Source organism: Prunus avium, chromosome 5, assembly GCF_965620075.1.
Source record: "Prunus avium chromosome 5, drPruAviu1.hap1.1, whole genome shotgun sequence".
Classification (NCBI taxonomy): Eukaryota; Viridiplantae; Streptophyta; class Magnoliopsida; order Rosales; family Rosaceae; genus Prunus; species Prunus avium.
Genome location: NC_142288.1, coordinates 15,870,680 through 15,889,736, shown reverse-complemented (window position 1 = coordinate 15,889,736; position 19,057 = coordinate 15,870,680). Strand labels below are relative to the sequence as shown.

The following is a 19,057-nucleotide window of genomic DNA, read 5'->3' as shown; positions in this document are numbered from 1 at the left end:
ATTTGTACTTTCTCAATCTCAAGCATTAGGGCTTACCCAAAAAATAAAATAAAAAAAGAAAAAAACTTCATCATAATGAGTAGATCTAATCCAACCACTAATAAAAATCCATTTAAAAGCTTATTTTTATGTTACCAGAGTAGATGCTCTTTTTTTAGTAAATAATGGGAGCATTTTTTCTCACAATTTTTACCCAATGTGTATGCTCACCGCCATTTTTAACACTTGACACGTGTTCATAAGCATAATCATGGTTACCTAAATCAAAGTAAAAAAATTAAACATGATTATGTCTATGAACATATGTCAAGTATTAAGAAGGATGGTGAGCATACATCTTGGGTTAAAATGATGAGGAAAAAAAAATTCATAGCATATCAGCATAATGATGTGGTTTGACTGTAAGCAGAATTTTTTCTGATAACATTATGGAAAACTGTACACTAAATTATTGCAATATTCAAATGGCTTTATAAAAAAAGAATTAATAATTACATAAACAAAAACAAAGAGAAAGATCTGAAAACTGTTGCCTTATCTAGCGACGAGGACATATGGAGGGAGGATGGTCCAAACTGTCAGATCCTCTTCTCTGCAAGTTAATCCATGTGACCTTCTCTAGGTAAAGTACATCTTTGCTGTGATTAACCATAATCTAGAGGACTTGCATCTCATGAGGATATCATTATTTTTCTATTCCTATCTTCTTACTTTTTGTGGAATTCTTATCACGCATAGCGGAAAATAATTGGTTGGAGATATCAAACAGTGACATCCCTATTACATACAAATTTTTCTCCATAATCAACCCTAATTTTTTGCCCCACATACAGGTTATTTTGGGTATCGTGTCAAGTATCTTTCTCTTCTACTGTAGTGTTTTTTTTTTGGGGGAAAGACTACTGTAGTGTTTTGTACTATTGGAAATTGATGGTTACATCTACGTTTCGAATGCACAAATCGTTGCATGAGTTGTCGTTGTATTTGCTGAGAAACTGACAACCAATGGCAAATGCATTTTCATGTGCATGCCCCAGGCCAGATGTTGTGCCTAATCCTTGGCATGCCATCATCAGGACTTGGCGCCATTATGTTAGGCCATTAGCTCCATACTTCTATTTTGCATTATGTATACTCGAATTATACTTGCACAAACCCTCAATTGATTGATTTTTTTTTACGACGGAAAGTAATTTTTGGTGCTTGTAGTTCGCCAGATTTTTCACTTTGGTCTATGTTGTTTTGATTCAGGCGATTTGACCTTGGTAATTTGATATCCATCGCAATTCTAAGAAGTGCGAATTTACGTCCAATCCAAACGTATCCTTGCATTATGATGAATATCAAACTACATAGGTCAAACCGCCAAAATTGAAACCACACAGACCGGAGTAGAAAATTCGACAAACTACAATGACCAAAATGACTTTTTCCTTCTCTTTTGTAAATCCCCACCCTTACCGAAAAAAACACGGTTATCAAGCGTGGATTAGGGAAAAAAAAAACATGCGTGAATTTAAAAGTATGTTGTAGGAATTTTCATTTAGTTCCTGTCCCTGACTAATTAGACTGTCACACAGATTGTCCCCCTACCAAAATTTCAGTCTGATACCGCAAAAATCTAGCAATCCAATGAGGAAGGATAGGGAAAACGCATAGGCAATCAAAATAAAAAGGGCTTTGACTGATGATGCAAACAGGGTATCCACAAACAAGTTCACCAAACCTGTGAGCAAGTTTGCCTGTAAGAAACAGAAGATTAAGATTATTTCAAGTGTGATCGACGAGCAACTGCCAAATGTTGATAAAAACAAAACAAAAATTTGTTGGTTACCACAAGAAGGGAAAAAATATATATATACCAGAAGAAATGTCCCCAGCAAATTCCGGTCATATGCTTCTTCCAGTACTGAAGTTTTGCTTCCAGGAAGAAAATCGGAGAGCAGTAGTATTGCCAGCACCTGAAAATGAGTGACGATTTGAAGAGTTAAAAAAAATGTACAAACCAGTTTCAAAGAGCAGTTGGTCAGAAATGGGATGTACACTTAAGTCAGCAATAGTTGGACAATTGACAGAGTGCAACTTGGAAAAAAATAAAAAAGATAAACCAATACAACTCTGTTCCCTATATACGTTACTATCCAAAATGAATAAATAATATATGAAACTAAAATCTTCCGAAATGGATATGCCATTTAAATTTTATAAATCCAAATCACAGGAAATGGGAATAACCTGTAAATTTACTGCCAATACCAGTGTAACATAGCCCAGGTTGCACTGCACAATGTGTACATTTTAGTTTCCTCAAAACTAATAGTACATAAATTAAGGAAACGAAGACAAAAGTACACATACCATTCTACGGGAAACTCTCTCGACGTGGCGGTCTATAATCACAGTTAATAACCTGAAACATATAACACCTTAAGCAATAACCTTGCTACCAGAGAAAAGAAGGGAGAGAGAAAATAAATTTGAAAAAGCAAATTGGAGAAGAGAAATACCAAAACAGAAGTGAAAGTATCCAGACTCTAATCTTTGCCCAGTTAGTGCTCCTCATTGTTGCAGAGGAATGGTTATTGAAGAAAAGAAAGTTTCCTAACTGGACACCAACAAGGTACAAACCCCAATATCCTGGGAATGAAAACAATCAAATACTTTACAAAAGGAATAGAAAAAAGCAATAAGAAGCAAAACTCAAAAAGACATGCTTGAATGATTATAATTCAGCTTCCTCTCAGTGTTATGTGATCATTTAAATTTACTTCATATAATTTCAGTTCTCAACTTTTTGGATTTTCATACTGTCTTTCATCAGTTTATCCTAATTGGTTTTTGTAGTGTTCATGTCCAGTATTCAGCAGTTCACCTCCTATACATATGATTAACCAAATCCATTACCACTAAAAAGAAAGGTATATAACATGTTAACCGGAATTGTTCTTCCAATGCATAGCAGAACATGACATTCTCTCCAGATATATCAGAGATGTTCATTGAACCCCAAATACCCGCAATTAGGTCATCCAATGAATTAAATCATGAACTAAATGCAACCTAATTGCATCACAACCAAAGTTTAGTTATGGAACCCATTTAACTTCGTTGTTTGAGTTACGGAAAACTCTAGTAAATATCAAGATTAGAGTGAGTGAGCTCGGTGGTGATGGTGGTGATGGTGATGATCATAAGGATAATGGTAGGTAATTGTAGTGACTAAGAACATTCAGAAAACAAGATTCAGAATTCTATTACAATTTTTCAATTATCAAATGATGAATTTTGAACTTTTCATATTTAAAGGGATTCATGTATCATTATGAATGATACTATTGTCCCACTATTATAAAAGATGATTTTGGTAGTTTTTACAATAAAATAAAATAATTCGACACACTTTCATTTTGTATTGTAGCTTCGAACCTTCATTTAATTTAAAAGATAAAAGACCTCAGGCTAAATACCTAATAAAACAAGCCAATCTCATCTTTCTATCATTGTTTATATCCTTTACCTTTTCATAATAATGAGAAAATGTGAAAGCAGCGAGTTGATCGCTAGAACTACTAGTCTTAGATCCTAGCACCAAATTACATTGATTACAAGCCCGACTTAACCATGAAGATGGTAATTGCACAGTTAAACTGCCACACCTTTTTTTTCTAAGACTGAATCTAGATTGCTTTTCCCTGTTTTCCAAAATTTACAGTATATCTGACACACGAGCATAGAGAAATATCATGATTGTATTGTATATGTTATGCAGAGATTATGACTTAAGAGTTTGCTCTTCCTAAAAAGTAATCTGGGTGCAGCATTCAATTTGGTTATCATACTACAACTTCATTTGAGCCATCAACACCCACTCAGCTGCTTCTCCAAGAAAAAGTACATTTTAAATGGAAAATTTTGATGTTTTCTTTTCTACCATTACTTGGTATAATATAGCATTATGAAAAGGAAAGCTAATATTACACTATCCCTCACAGCATCCAACCTATGGCAGTTTATGTTCAGGCAAAGAATGTACTATTTCATCAAGAAAAACAGTCATGAGATGATTTATGACGGATTGAATACATGAATCCCACTTCTTTTTTTTGTTTTTTGAGGTAAGAAAAACCTGTCCTTTTAACTTGATTTTAGAGTCCAAACTATATAGATTATCAATAAAGCATAACAAATCTGCAAACTTAAGCACTTACCAAATAGGCTAAAAACACCCTCCTTGTTTTGGCTGATTATATCAGTTCCCCTTTCATTAGAAAGCAGATACAAGTTTAACCCATGTGTCAAGCAAACTTGGTAACCTGGAGGATAGGAAACCCCATTAGGCTATAAAATAGTCTTGCATCTACTAGAAGAATAAAAGTAATAAAAGGTATACCTAAAAAAATATTACTCAGTTAGATAGTACCTACTAGAATTAGTGAGCCAAGAATGCCAGAATACTGTGCGGGAACATTAATTATGCACGTAAGAATTGATATTGCAGCAAGTGTGAAAAAGAAATTCCAGTGTACTCCGTATTCAGCCACATGAACCTACAAGGTGTAAATATAACATGAAAAAGCAGAAGAGTTTAGGACAAGCATCAAGAAGAGTTTAAATCAGCACAGCACAGCTTATTGAACACATAAAAGTGCTGGCAAGTTATTTGTCATGACTGATCAGTGTCTAAATGGAAGGACTCATAACAACAGAAGCTCAATGGAGTGGTCACCCTACATTCTAAAATTAGCTCAAATTGAACGCTAGGCGTGACCACAATCCGAATACCAAATTGACCTGATAGTCCCTAATAGCTTCAAAAGCCTGACCTCACTGAGCTGGATTCTGGTCCAGGTTGAAGCTTTGAAGCTCATTTTCTTGTTAGGGAAAGAAAAAGGGGCTGTTTCAATTCTCACAGGAACACACTTCCGTCTTCCATTTACTAAACTTTCTAGGAAATTCTCATTATTCATAATTAGAATTTCTAGCAAGAACCTCTAGTTCCAACAGGCATGAAACACCTCAAAACAGGAAACCATAATTACATGTAGAAATTCAAAATTTCTTGATTGCAATCCCAATTTGATTCAACAAGTATCTATTAAACAGAGGGGCAAAGTAACATCATAAAACCTACCTGATAGTCCACACCTCTGGTAGAGAGAAGACGGGCAAACCCAAGGATGATCAGTGGACTAGAAGATTGAATTGCAGTCTTCCATTTCCTTAAAAAGCATAAATAAAAAAATATTTTAAAAAAAACACGTCACTACATCATAATATATTCACACTACCACAGGAGGAAACTGCATTCCATTTGTTCATACCATACAAAATCCCATCATGAAGACTGAAAACAAAAAATTAAAGGAAAAATAAGCATTCGAGAGTTAAAAATGAAAACATTTACTAATCATAACCTGAGGATTACTTGGGAGCATTAAGAGACTAGTCTGGGTAACTTTTTTTTTTTCCATAAGTGTGCTGCTAGGTTTGAAGGAAAGCTCAAACTTCCATATATTTTCCATCATTTAAAATCCTATTATTCTCTGAACTTTTTGCTTATAGGTATTTGTCTGTCTTTTCAAAAGGGATATGCACATCGAGAAAATAATATCTTACAACAAATAAACAGTTTCACATGAAGTTACATATTAATTTATTATACATACATATATAGCGAGAGAGAGAGAGAGAGAGAGAGAGAGAGAGAGAGAGAGAGAGAGAGAGAATCAAGACATTATATGCCCAAACTAAGAGAATCATAAAATGACTCACCTGGATGATATATTTCGTGCTTGCCGTGAAACTAATGAATTTGCTACAACAAATGAGCCAACCCCAAGATCCATCTGACACAATCACGTATGGAAAATGTTTCAATAGAGGTCTCCTCTCTTCTTTCTTGATTTCTTTTCTCAATGAACACTCATTCAGTAGAGATATGTATGTTTTAACACATGTGGCATAGGTCTCAAGGCAAAGTGAATATCTAAAGTACACAAAAATTAAGGGAAAGAAAGGCAAAGAAAGAAAAATATGATCCGAAATAATTCTACATTTCTTCATTCAAAACAAAAATTAAAACTAGTACTAGAGCACTAGTGAGCCTGAGTAACTTAATATGATTGCCTCCCTAAGTCTGCTATTAAACATTGACTATATTGATAAAGAATGAAAGAAATAGTCATGAGGTTATGTTATCAAATAAAATTCAGACAATTAAAACTAATCAGCAATTGATGATAACCTGGAAGAAAATGCTGGTAATGGAACAGAAATTAAACATACATTATTGACATATCATTTTGAAGAGTCGTACAGTACAGGTAACACTCTAACGAAAATAAACAAAATCTAGTCAAACTCAATCAAAAGTAATCATATAGAACAAAAATATTACAATAAACTTAACAAGATTATAATTTTGTTGCATACTGGTTCAAAATTCTTACCCAGCCAGTACCATAAGTCTCAGTCTTGGCATATCTTCTAGGGAAAATTTTGAAGTCAACAGCCAAGATACACAAGCATGTAATGATCATCTGCAGCAATTACTTTGTTCACACGAGAAAATAGTAAAAGTTACAGGAAAGTTTTTTTAATAAAAAATAACCTATGCAGACCTAAGTGAGACTGCATACCGTAGCGACCCTGTAAGATGATATATTTTTTCGTACAGAATAGGGATCTTCCTTCAAATTAGAATAAGAACCAAACCTGTATTGAAGTGCATACAGCAGTGTATCAATATCCAAGCCATATATATGCTCCTCTGCTCATACAAATATCTTTTAGCATTGTGAACATTCCATGAATGACTTCATCATGCAAAAGTAAACCATAAAGATCCGATAATTTCTTTATAACAAAATTGTGATCTAATATATTTTACCTGTTGGCTGCAATTCTGATAAGCAGTAACAATGTCAACAAAGTTGCCCAGATATACATCCACTCTGCTAAAACCTGTTGTGAGTTATGATCATTGTGAATATAATAGGTATATGTCATTTATGCATAATAAATAATGTAAACACACCAGGAGGCCCAACTATATAGATTCTACAGTTAGACACTATGACTATGAGAAACTTTGACTGTTCATGAACAAGGGCAGTGCTGTCAGATTCTTAAAAAGATGGTGGGAGAAAAATGATTGCAAGCCACAATCCAAAGATTACTCAAAAGCTAACATAAAACTGGTCAAACACAATATGCTTGGATCCTTCAGAAGTTTTCATAATTACTCAAGTTAAAAACACTTACAGTGTAAACTAAGACGATTGGAAGCACGATGAGAAGAAAATCGAAAGCCATTGTAGACATGTAAGCTGGTCTGCCCTTAGAACCGACTACTGCATCATCATTTTTCTTCAATGTGACATCTATGGTAAAAGAATCACAGGACAAAAATTAATATCAGAAAAAAAAAACGTATTAGCTGCATCACATATCAAACGAGCTTGGAGACCAGAAGCTTATGGTACTGTGAATAGATACAATATAGATGCATGACTTCGTTTGGTATTACCAAAACAGAGGAAGATGATGTCAGAAAATATGAAACATAATCTTTTAGAGTACAATGCTAGCATCAGATAATATGTTTGCATCACACAGACGACACCTTAGCTTAATCGTTGCAAAACTTCTCCAAAAGCCAAAACCCTACAAAATCTGTCCAAAATTGATTTTAGATTGCACCTTAACCTAATCGTTGCAAACTACTTGGCCAGTGTCACAACGACACCTTAGACAATCTTGCCTCTGATTTGTTTCTAGGTGCCCGTGGTCATGAGAATTGCACATGGTTTGGAAGATTAGCATGTGGTCACGAACATGACATGTGAAGGGGAAGTTTATAACGTTGTAGTCCATGACGATTTTTTGTTGATAGTTAAGGCAACTCTTAGCACCAACATGGACGACTAAGATGCGACAAATGAGAATGCATCTAAGCTATCTATATATAATCTAACAGCTAGAGAATAATTTTACCTACATGCACAATCAGTCAGCCAACTAGGCCTGAATTTCAAGGGATAAGTCAACAATGCTACTGCAAGACGATATTTTACTTATTTCTCATAAATGTTCTATCACACAGCACAAAACCCTTGGTGCCTAATCTTTATCATTAACACAAACACACACCAGAAGAACAACAACAAATTTACAGAACCCATTTTTTGTTCATTACCCCCAAATAATTATAAGGATCAACTTTTAGTAACTTGAGAACAAAGAACATAAAGAAAAATTTGATTGGTAATAGAAGTCCTTGTGGCTTACCAACAACAGGATTGGAGCCAACTGAGTGCCGCAGTATAATCAGAATCTGAAAAAAGCAAGGCAACCAGGAAAATGGCATCAGAATTTACAAAAACATACACACACACACACACACACACACAAAAACATAACCCTTTCGTTATAAACTTGAGAAATGAAAATCCGAAATTAGGTTAATTTACAGGGATTATTGTGGTAAGCGCGGCAATCTCCATCATGGACGATCCAGTCAAATTGCTCACAAACCTGCAAAAGTTTTAAAATTCAGAAGAAGATAATTAAAAATGAATCAAAAAATTCTAGTTAAGCAGAGGAATTTAGAGAGAGAATAGTAACTCTTCTTTGAGACGTTTGTTTGGATTGAAGGAGTTGGGGAGAGAATCCATGGAGAACGGAGGATTTTTCTGTTCGCCGGAGATAGTGTTCTGACTGACTGGTTTTACTTTAGTCTCGAAATTACCCTTACACAATTCTTCAACTCACGCCCTTATAATCTACGGATGGACGCGCATAAGCTGTTCGATGAAATGCCGAAAACGTACTTTGCCTCTCAGTCAGAACAAAATAAAACTAACTTCTACATACCTCCCCGACCTTATTCCTACTTCTCTATCAATTCAAGCTTACATGTGTACAAGCACTAGAAAATATATGAAAATAATGACCATAATAACAGCAAGAAGTTGCTTAAGTGGAAGAAAACTTAAAAACAGTTTCAGGATTGATTATTTTGCTTGAACTACTTGGGTTTTTTTTTTTGGGTCGAAAACTTGGTTATAATTCTTTTATGTATATTTTATTATAATACTGAAAGGTTATGATAATTGTTGTCTTGATTCTTACCACCAAGAATCTGCCACTGATAGCAGGTAGTTTATTTATTTTCATACATATTGTGTCTCTTAAGTATTGTTGACATATTGGTTTGGAAGTAATCTTACATGTGGTATCAGATCAATTAAGAGGATTAGGTTAGGTCTAGCACATTTATTAAATTAAACATGTCACATAAACAAGATAGCGAAAATAGAATGATATAGCATGTGTTGTGATTGCTTTTGGGAGGAAGCACTTAGATTTCTTATGAAAATTTCAATATCTTTATAATAAAAGTGTTTTTGCTAGAAGCGCTTATGAATAAAAGTGCTTTCTAGAAAAGCAGTCTCAAATGATGTCAAAACTGGAAAAAAACTCTTGCACTACAAGATTCATGTTTTTGTTTTGATCTAGGGATGGAATTGTGTACAACATGGACACACACACATGTATCTAAATGCCCAAAAAAAAAATATTAATACTACAATTTACCCACTTTTTCTATGAGGAATTTACGCTTGATATATATAAAAACTGAGATTGCATTTCAAAATGGACAATAATACACAAAAGTAAATTTGATTGATTAATTGAAAGTAAAAAAGAATATATTGCATTCATATATCATGTGTACACTGGGAAGCAAAATAAACCAAATCAATGCTGGCCATAAAGAGGAATTAGAGCTCCGCAACCCTGCGAGCGAGGAGGAGGATGACGAGGAGCAAGACTTCTTTATAAGTAGGGATTCTTGTTGTTGCAGAAGCAGCAGCAGCAGCAGCAGTACGTAGCAGCCAAATGAAAATCAATAGGAATAAAAAATAAAAAAATTATCAACACCACAGGGTTGGCCGAGTTGCCAAAGGTTGCTGACTTTCCTGGCCTCCTCGTCAATGAGCCAGCCACAATCACTACCAACGCAGCGATCTCTCGTTTTCTGTACCCACTGAAAGGGCACAGCCGCACAGTCACTTCACGTTGGGTCCTAGTATCCCTCGAGTAAACTCTTCGACCTTGTTATCCAGCACTTCAACCGTAAACCCGTGCCTCCGGAAGTAGTCACGAAGAAACCCTTTGATTTTCAGCATGGATGCCCGAACAAGGATTAGAATTACGTACCCTCCAATATCTCGGCACGATTGAGGCTCCACATGTACCCATGATCCACTAGGCTCGTGGGCATGGTGCCAGAGCCCCGAGTCTCGGGGACCCCTCACCTTGTACATACCAATTGGTCTCGATTGCGAGCTGCACCTTCCATCGCCACCGCAGAATCTCCGGTTCATCTGTTTCCCTTGACATCTTTCTATCCATATAGTACTAGTTCACAACAATGGTATGGAAAGGAAGACCAAACCTTCTACTTATTATATATAAAACAGAAGATATATAGGCATTGGAATTGGAAACACAAATTCTATTAGGAATTCGAATTAATCCCAATCCTACTACCCTCCGTTTGGATGAGGAAAAATAATTCGGAATTTAAAAGGAGAAATTAACAATTCTCTTTTATGGTAACTTAAGCACAGAATTTATTAAATGATGCAAAACAAAAATTGTGAAAATTGGGGTATCAAATTCCCAAATTTAATTTCCACCAAAATATGCGTCATTTCACAATTTCCATAGTGTCATTTACAAAATTCGACATATATAAATCCAAACACTAAAATATTCAATTGTCAGAAATTGAAATGATGAAAATCTAAATTCAATCATTTTAGAATTCTATGTAATTTTCAATTCCTTCATCCAAACGGAGGGTAGGGTTTGCTGCTGTCTATTTGTTTGCCTAGCTTGTGTTATTTATTTGTCTGGTTTCTTTCCATTACTTTGTTTTCCTTCTTGTTCAAGTTAGTCTGTGGTGGTTTTTATTGGCAAGCTAATCATATAGCTTTTGAAAAGTTGAAAAATAGCAATACTTATTTTAAAATAAACTTTGATGATTCTGTTTTAGCAAACGGTCGTTCTGCTACGGGTTTCGTTATTAGAAATCACTATGCTCACCCTTTATAAGCTGCATCTATTCCTATTGGCTTTTCTTTGTTTTGCAGGCTGAAGCTATGGCATTTAAGGAATGCTTTGATCTGGGCTTCCTTCGTGTCTCAAGTTATCCCTGCTGGAAATTGAAGGCGATTCCAAAGTTCTAATACAAATTCTAACTCATCATATCTCACCCCAATGGCAGAATTCGAACAATTGTTTAAGACATTTCGAAACTTCTACAGGGTTTCAAAATTATTCCTTTATCACATTTCTATCATGAAACCATTCAAGTGGCGGAGGCTAAAAAAGGACATGCTTTTGTGAATATGTGTATTTCGTTTGGGAATTTTCCTAAAGAGGTGTTACATATATTGTATTTTGACTTGTATGGGGATCTTCTTTGTAATGTTTTCTTCTTTCGGAAAGGAAAAAGAAAAAAAAACAGCAAGATCAGGCGCGCAAGAGAAAAGGCAAACCAACTAAAAATGCACCAACACATCTAAGTTGCTAGCTAAGCTACCCTTCTGTATTTGCAAAAGAACAAAACCAAAGGAGAGAAAAAAAATATTTGAAGATCTTGAAGAGAAACAAATTAACGAAAATACAAAAAATTAAAGTCTCTCATTGTCTCCTCCACCGTCAGAGCCAGAGACCTCTCCAAAGTGGCCACCAGCCGCATTGTGTGTTTGGCGTGAGAACTCCCCAAATGTGGTACAGCTTCCTGTCCAGTTATGATGCCCTCTTAGAAGTTTTATCTTCACATGCTCTGGCAATCTCAGTGTATATCTATCCTCCTCTGCTCTAGGCCTAACTATGGAGTGCCCTGTCGAATGTGACCTCGAAAATCTTTCGGTTTCATTCTCTACGTTTTGATGATCATGGTTAGTTCTACTACTTTGTTCATCTTCTGCAACCATATTGTTAATATTTTTATTTTTATTCGGAGGCCACGAATCACTAGTACTAGTTCCTTGATGATGTTGATCTTGGCCTTGTTCATCTTTGATGTCAACGTGGACAGCATCCGGATCCAACAACACAGGCTCATTCCCTTCATGAATTTCCTGCATGGCGACGTTCTCGTGAGCAAGCACTGGAGACTTCTCCGCTAAGTTCGAGGGCATTGATTCGAGATTTCCACGGCAAAATGGACAAGTTTTGTGAGACTCGAGCCAGAGGTCGATGCATTCTTGATGGAAAACATGGCAACAAGCCGTCAAGAGGCGCAGCATGCTATCATCCTCAAACTCCACCAAGCAAATTGCGCATTCTAGGCCGTACTTCTCTATCCGATAATCTTTGACGCTTGCATACACGAAAGTTGGAAATGATTCTATGAGTGAGACGTCAAGGCCTTCTTTAGGTACAACCGCCGTGCCCACGAGATCCCCGGCAGGAGAGCGCTGAAAGGAGGTAAGGATATGGTCCATGAAACACTTGCAAAAGTAAATAGAAAAGAATCCCACAAAGAAGAACACGAGGAGAAGGACGGTCAGAACGACAGTAATTGGCGGGGAGGACGCATGCTGTGAGGATGGGGGATAAGCTGCATCCGGTGTGGTCGATGCTGACATTCCCTGCATAACTAAGATTGAGCAGCTATACCTTATTAAAAACCACGTGGCCGGAGATCGGCTTGCACTTCCGGCCAGCCTTAGTGCATGGATATTCAGAGAAGAAGAACAAGAATGGTGATGAGATGAAGCTACAAAGAGAACAACAATGTGTTGGTGTTGGTGTTGGGTTCTTAGTTTGTGTTTGTGGGATTGCTTCCAGTCAGTCATTGGCAAGAGAGAAACAAGGAGGCATGTCGATGCATCTGGTTTTTGTGAGCATACAAAAATGATTGGCTTAATTTGGGAGGGTGATGTGGAAGTGTTGGTTTCTAGTCTTTGGTAAGAACCAAAGCTATTGAGCTTTGAGCGAGTCCTTGTGAGAAGGATGGGCTCAACAAATTACTCTCTTCACTATTAATCCAAGCCACCAATATATCACGCCCTCATCTTTGGCTGTTCAAACAAAAGGGTAAACGTTTTTAATTAAATTTGTAGATATGAAGTTTTCATATCATAGAGGGCAGAAACATTAAATACTAAATAGTAAACAATATTAAATATCCAATTGGAAGAAACATTATATTGTTACACGATCCAAACACGACACAAATATAGGACTCGAATATAAATTAGATCAACCCGAACACAACCCATTGCCACCCCATCCCTTTACTCTAGTCGAGTTATTTTGCAATCATTTCAGAGAAGAAAGTTTCAGACAGGAAAAAGAACCTCAAAATAGGGAAAACCTTGATACAAGTATCATGATCAACGCCATAATGGGTGAACGCCAGATGTTTAATTATTTTAATTGATAATTTGAACAAAGTGGTACAAGATAATGACCGTCGTCTCTCTGGACGAAGAGGGTCATCCCATAATTGTATATGGTAATAAGGACAACTAAGAGAGTGATACAAGCTTCAAGTTCTAATTGTAACAACAAAATTCGCACATGAAACAGATGGGCTGTGCCTTCACCAAGCCAGGCATGAAACCTAAACTAGAAGCAAGGAAACAAAAACTACTTCTACAGATAAGTTACAGCTACATGATCCCAAAATCTCTTGCAGAGACTTGGTATCTAGTTTTCTATCTAAATCCATGGAGGATATATGTAAGTTACCGCAGTACATCTTTAACATTTGGAAGCGAGGATCCCAGATTTTATTCGATGTCATCAATCCAGTCACCATATATCCTACTGATTTTGTCTGGTCCCTTCCATTTCTGATGGGCTCTCTGCCCAGGCCTCTGAATTACAATCGATGATCTTTGTGATGGAACTCCGAGGTGATAAACATCAGAATGAGGAACTAGCGGGACTGATACTACCACAGTATCTGCTGGGGTTTTAGAAGGTACTCCACCCTGCTTATTGTCAGGTGGGGCTGAAGAAGACTCTCTAGCGTCTCCCTCCACAAGCCCACCACCATATCGGTGTAATTCTGTAGTCAGAAGTTTAGAATTCCAAAGTTAGATAATGAAAGCATCATCAGTTTAAGTTGAACTGCAGTTTGATTATTACAATTTTCTTTTCAGGAAAGAGGATATTAATATGATCACTACAGTCTCTATAGATATTGCACCCAAACGTAAAAAAGCACCCTTAAATAGTTGAAGACAAATCATCCACATTCCAGACAACATATTAGCATGCTACTCTTCAGTGGCATACAAATTTAAGACCTACTGATGATAAGAGCATATTTTCATTTAATGTCAACAAAGTGTGCTGACTCGTGACCTTAACAGAGACATCACACCATACAAACTTGTACTAACACTTTACTTTGTGGCCAGATCTTAAACTAATGCTTAAGTAGCTGATAAACTTACTAATTTGAGAAAAAACGTAAAGTAAGCAAAATAAACAAACTAGTAATCCTTACCAAAACAACTCACAATACAACAGTAACAGCACTGGCAGCCAAACGAGATCAAGTTGTACAACAACATTATGCATGTACATGAGCCTTGCTTAAGCTTTATCTCTTGAGGTGTAAATTCCATGCAAGCCTCCCTCAGGAAAGATGTAGGATTTTTTCTAGACTTCAATACACCAGTCAAACCCCTTAATGAGCAAAAATTGATCACCTCAAAAGTGGTCCAGCCACACCTCTCTTAAGCCGGTCCCTAATTTGTGTTTAACACCATCGGTACAGTTTGTCAGGTGATATACATACTTGGTTTACCACTTGCCCAAAAGCTTAAGCTGTAAGGGAATGTATATCAAACTAACACCCTCTCTCTCGTGCAAGCGCCATCCTACATGCGGAGTGGCAGAGAAATTCAGAGAGAGAAACGTATAGGTGCAGCCCCATCCTGCACCTTGCAAACCAACAAAGAAGTGAGAATGGGGATTGGAGATTTCGTACCAAGGATCTCCACCAACCAATGCTCTGATCCTATGTTAGGCAATCACTAGATCCCAAAACCTTAAGCAGTTAGGACATGTGCAAACAATTGTTTTAAACTTTAACAGTTGGAATATTAAATACCTCAGGTTTCTTAGCAACATCCAGAGTAGGAACTAGAGTTTGTGTATTTGTTTTCTTCCTCCCTTGAAGGCATAATAGGAGTTAGAAACTTGTATGGCTTAAGGAGATATTAAGCAGTAAAAAGAAAAAGGAATGTATGCGTGTGTGCATGTTTTACTTATTATATGGCACTATGTCAAAATATATATATATATGCTTACGGGCAGCGCAGACCAAAACAATACAAATTTCCACAAATAGTTTCTGTGTCAGCAGTGGAGAGTCAGTACACCATCTTGTTCTCTACTGCTAATTATGCTGAAAGCTTTGTTTCTTCCAAAACTATAGAGGCTCAGGTGGTACGTCCAATTTTAGTTTTGTAAAAAGGAATTAAAAAAATGATATAGAGCTTCTAATTAGGAACTTTCCTTGCCTAGGCTTAAATATGCCTGTATTAAATATTTTTTAATAATACTTGCGGCCTCCTCCTTAGTCAGATGTAGGCCTTTTTTGGACTGATTGTTCTGTCCTGGATTTTCTGCTAAGGTTTTTAAGCGGGTTGGGGAATAGACCCAGCCCCCTGGATGAATTGCTGATTGTGGATGGTCTTTTATTCTTTGTATTCTTCCAGGATTAAACTGCAATAATTCGTTCTGGAGCAATGGTAGCCTCTCACTTGGCTGCTGGAGTCTAAAGAGAATTCTTCGGCTGGCCTTCTTCCTTCGCCTTCCTATGCTCTAATCATGCTCATGTAGACTTCTACTAGAACTAAGAAACAGAGAAACTATTTAATTGCCCCAATCAGCATAGGAAACTTCAATAGCACCTTGCATCAAGGCCATAGATGGTTAAAAATAAATACAAATAAAAGAGAGAGAGAGAGAGGGGGAGATTTCTTCCCTCCGTGCATAATGAGTATACACTCTCTATCATAAGCAATAACAGGGGTGGACAAGCGACAATAACTTGACATGGAAAAGCTTAGGCTTAACTGCAATAATTTAATCTGTACTGATGGTAGCCTCTTACTTGGCTACTCGAGTCCTAAGGGCATGCTTCAGCTGGTCTTCTTCCTTTACCTTCCTATTCTCTAATCATACTCATGTACACTTATATTAACAATAAAGAAACAGACAAACTATTCAATTGGGCCAATCAGCATGGGCAACTTCAATAGCACCTTGCTTGAAGGCCACAGATGGTTAAGAAAGAGAGAGGAGGAAATTTCTTCCCTTCCATGCATAATGAGTATACACTCTCTGCCATAACCAATAACCGAGGTGGACAAGTTAAACAATAAGTTTACAATGTAGTTTGCATATTTCTGTTCAGGTAACTTTTCACTGAAGCGCCCTAGAGCTTGGATAAAATAAAAGGTGGGTTGGCCGGTCGGGAATAGAATCACGTTATGATCTTGCAATCTAGAACTTCTGTCCAAGGTTCTCTATGATAGACAAATGAACGCAAAAGTGCATTGACAAGTGTCTTTGCTTTATGAGGAAAAACAAACAATCATGTGTTCATGTTTCTCTTTTACAAGGAAAAAGCATATGTAGTTAGTCTTTGTTAATGATGCGCCAAAAGAACAAGTTAACTGGTATACCATAATCTTGAAACTATTACAAAACTAACAATAGTGGTATTTAACCATAATTGATTTCTTAATATACTCAAGTGCTTCGTCCAAAAAAAAAATATATACTCAAGTGCTTTCCTAAATCAAAAGCAAAACATGGAAAAGCTTGGACTTAAATGTTGCATGAAATTAAAATTTCTACCACAAATTATAGCTAGCAGTGTCTCACTTATTTGGACATCGGAAATGCAGGACACCAAGCATCTATGTAATGAAACTGAAAGTAGAGATAAAAGTTATAGAATGGGAGCCCAAGCAAGATGGCTAGCTCTATGAAAAGTTACATTGAAAAAGTGGCAACACAAGGGAATTATTTACTGCTATGGAAGATGGATTAATATCATTCTCAAATCTTAGAGCAAGCAAAATTACTGAATTTTCAAAACTGAGCTATCATATATAAAGAATCAACATCAAATGCTTTCCATCAAGCAAAAACGGAAAAAGTAAATAAATCATACCTGCAACGCCATGAGCAAAATGGCATTTACTTCCAAATGGGCAATATCCTGTCAATTCCCACTTATTGCAAATCCTTGTTTTCCAATTTGATGGCTTGTTATTTGCTCCATTTGCAGCACCACCATACCCTCCTGGACCTAAACTTATTGCCACACTCTCTCGATTCTTCGACTGCTCATCATGAAGAAAAGTACAATTATCCCCATAAGGGCAGCCTTCCTCAGTATAAAACTTCTTGCAATGCCTCCCTTTATACGACCTCTGAGTCTCCACACCATAACCTGTAGAGACTATTGGAATTTGATATTCTTCCCTTGGCTCCGAAGATACCCCCTTTTCTTCCTCATGAGCAGCCACAATTTCTTGCCAATTTGGGGGTGGCCTTCGAAGCTCCTCAATGCTATGAGCAAAGTTGCAATTAGTGACGTAGGGACACGTCGCAGCACGGAATTTGCAACAAAGTTTGGTTTTGAAAAACATTTTCCCAATGGCTTTTGACCGGTTAGACGAAGTTGCATCTTGGGAGTTCCTTGATTTCTTATTTGGGGGTTCGCTTCCAGAGCGACTTTGAGATTGCCTTTGATCATAATTCGAGTTGGACATGGTGTCCGCCAATGCATCACCATTATTCCAAACTCGGTACTCATCCTCAGTAGCCCAAACTGCTTGATCAGCGGGCCAAATATCACCCCCAACACTACTCCCAGTGAATACTTGGACTACATTAGTTTCTCTTCCATAATCCATTGCAAGTATAATTCCTCAACACAAAAAGTACAGTGCTTGAAAGAAAACAAGAGTATTACAAACCCTAAGTGCTATCTTACAGGTTCTCGTAACACAAAGGAAAGTACCCACAAGCTGAATTCACCAAAATTCTATACAAATTGCTGAAATTTTGAGAAATCTTAGCAATATGAGAAATGGGTACTTCAAGAACACATCTACAACACAAATTACAAAGCTTTTAGCTAAGAACCTTCCCGAGAAATAGCAAGGAGCTACTGCTACTACTACAACAACAAATTAGGAGGCACAGCACAGATCAAAGCAAGATACTTGAACAAAAATCTAACCAAAATGAAACAAGTTACCAAGTTGGAATTGCTGTTGGATCTACAGCCTCAAAATGTCCAAAAGATAATGACGAGACCATCAGAAAATGGCTTAGCAAAATGGGAAATTGTTGAATCAGTAAGGGGAACGTGGTAGAGGAATTGATAGGAATGAGGAAATTAAAAGGAAAGAAAAAGAAAGAGAATTTAGAGATAGATTTGGTTCAGAGAGCCCCCAAAAGGAGGAGATTTCCAAATTTTCACATCAAAGGAAGGAGAGACAGAAAGAGGCTCTGTACATTTGTTCCATATTTAAACCATTTTCGGTATTTTTTTTTTAACTTTTTCCTTTTCAAGGTTTTGTCTTTTACTGTGGAAGTGATCGTCTGCTCCTGAGCGTGCGTTGTTTTGACCACCACATTCATCTCTCTCCACTATACCCACATGCATCTATTTTTTGTTTTTACTTTCTTTTTATCTTTTTATCTTTTTATATATTTATATATTTAACTAATTAATAGATAAGAATTAAAAATAACAACAACAAAAACCCAATTGGCCAAGAGGCTAGTAATGTTTAAACTCATTCGTTCATTAGATGTGTTAGTGAGTTAAACATTTTAATATGTACTATACTATACATGTGATTAATGAGATTAAAAGTGTTTAACTAATCCTTAATATAAAATCTTTGACAGGAAGATTTCCGATGTAAAAATACTAATACTTCAAAATATCGGGTTTATATTTTTGAAACTTGAAAAGAAAAAGAAT

The 19,057-nt window shown here is 36.5% G+C and overlaps 3 protein-coding genes across 3 annotated transcripts; all 3 read right to left on the bottom strand.

The window, feature by feature from the left end:
- Positions 1–1,511: 1,511 nt before the first annotated feature.
- LOC110768357 (transferases, transferring acyl groups) lies at positions 1,512–9,029 on the bottom strand. The gene is made up of 16 exons (XM_021972084.2): positions 8,626–9,029; positions 8,472–8,535; positions 8,290–8,335; positions 7,264–7,382; positions 6,890–6,963; positions 6,639–6,714; positions 6,450–6,539; positions 5,773–5,846; positions 5,132–5,219; positions 4,421–4,547; positions 4,209–4,313; positions 2,508–2,637; positions 2,359–2,410; positions 2,236–2,280; positions 1,863–1,961; positions 1,512–1,742 (listed from the first exon to the last, which is right to left on the bottom strand). Exons 1-16 carry the CDS (start codon positions 8,673–8,675, stop codon positions 1,590–1,592), a joined length of 1,392 nt encoding a protein of 463 aa, XP_021827776.1. The 5' UTR covers positions 8,676–9,029; the 3' UTR covers positions 1,512–1,589.
- Positions 9,030–11,571: 2,542 nt separating this feature from the next.
- LOC110768359 (RING-H2 finger protein ATL29) lies at positions 11,572–13,307 on the bottom strand. The gene has a single exon (XM_088253404.1). The coding sequence runs from the start codon at positions 12,876–12,878 to the stop codon at positions 11,706–11,708; it is 1,173 nt and encodes a 390-aa protein (XP_088109530.1). The 5' UTR covers positions 12,879–13,307; the 3' UTR covers positions 11,572–11,705.
- Positions 13,308–13,430: 123 nt separating this feature from the next.
- On the bottom strand, positions 13,431–18,573 carry LOC110768365 (Zinc finger (CCCH-type) family protein). Its single transcript, XM_021972092.2, has 3 exons — positions 18,323–18,573; positions 17,228–18,172; positions 13,431–14,098 (listed from the first exon to the last, which is right to left on the bottom strand). Exons 2-3 carry the CDS (start codon positions 17,973–17,975, stop codon positions 13,818–13,820), a joined length of 1,029 nt encoding a protein of 342 aa, XP_021827784.1. The 5' UTR covers positions 17,976–18,172; positions 18,323–18,573; the 3' UTR covers positions 13,431–13,817.
- Between the last annotated feature and the right edge of the window lie 484 nt (positions 18,574–19,057).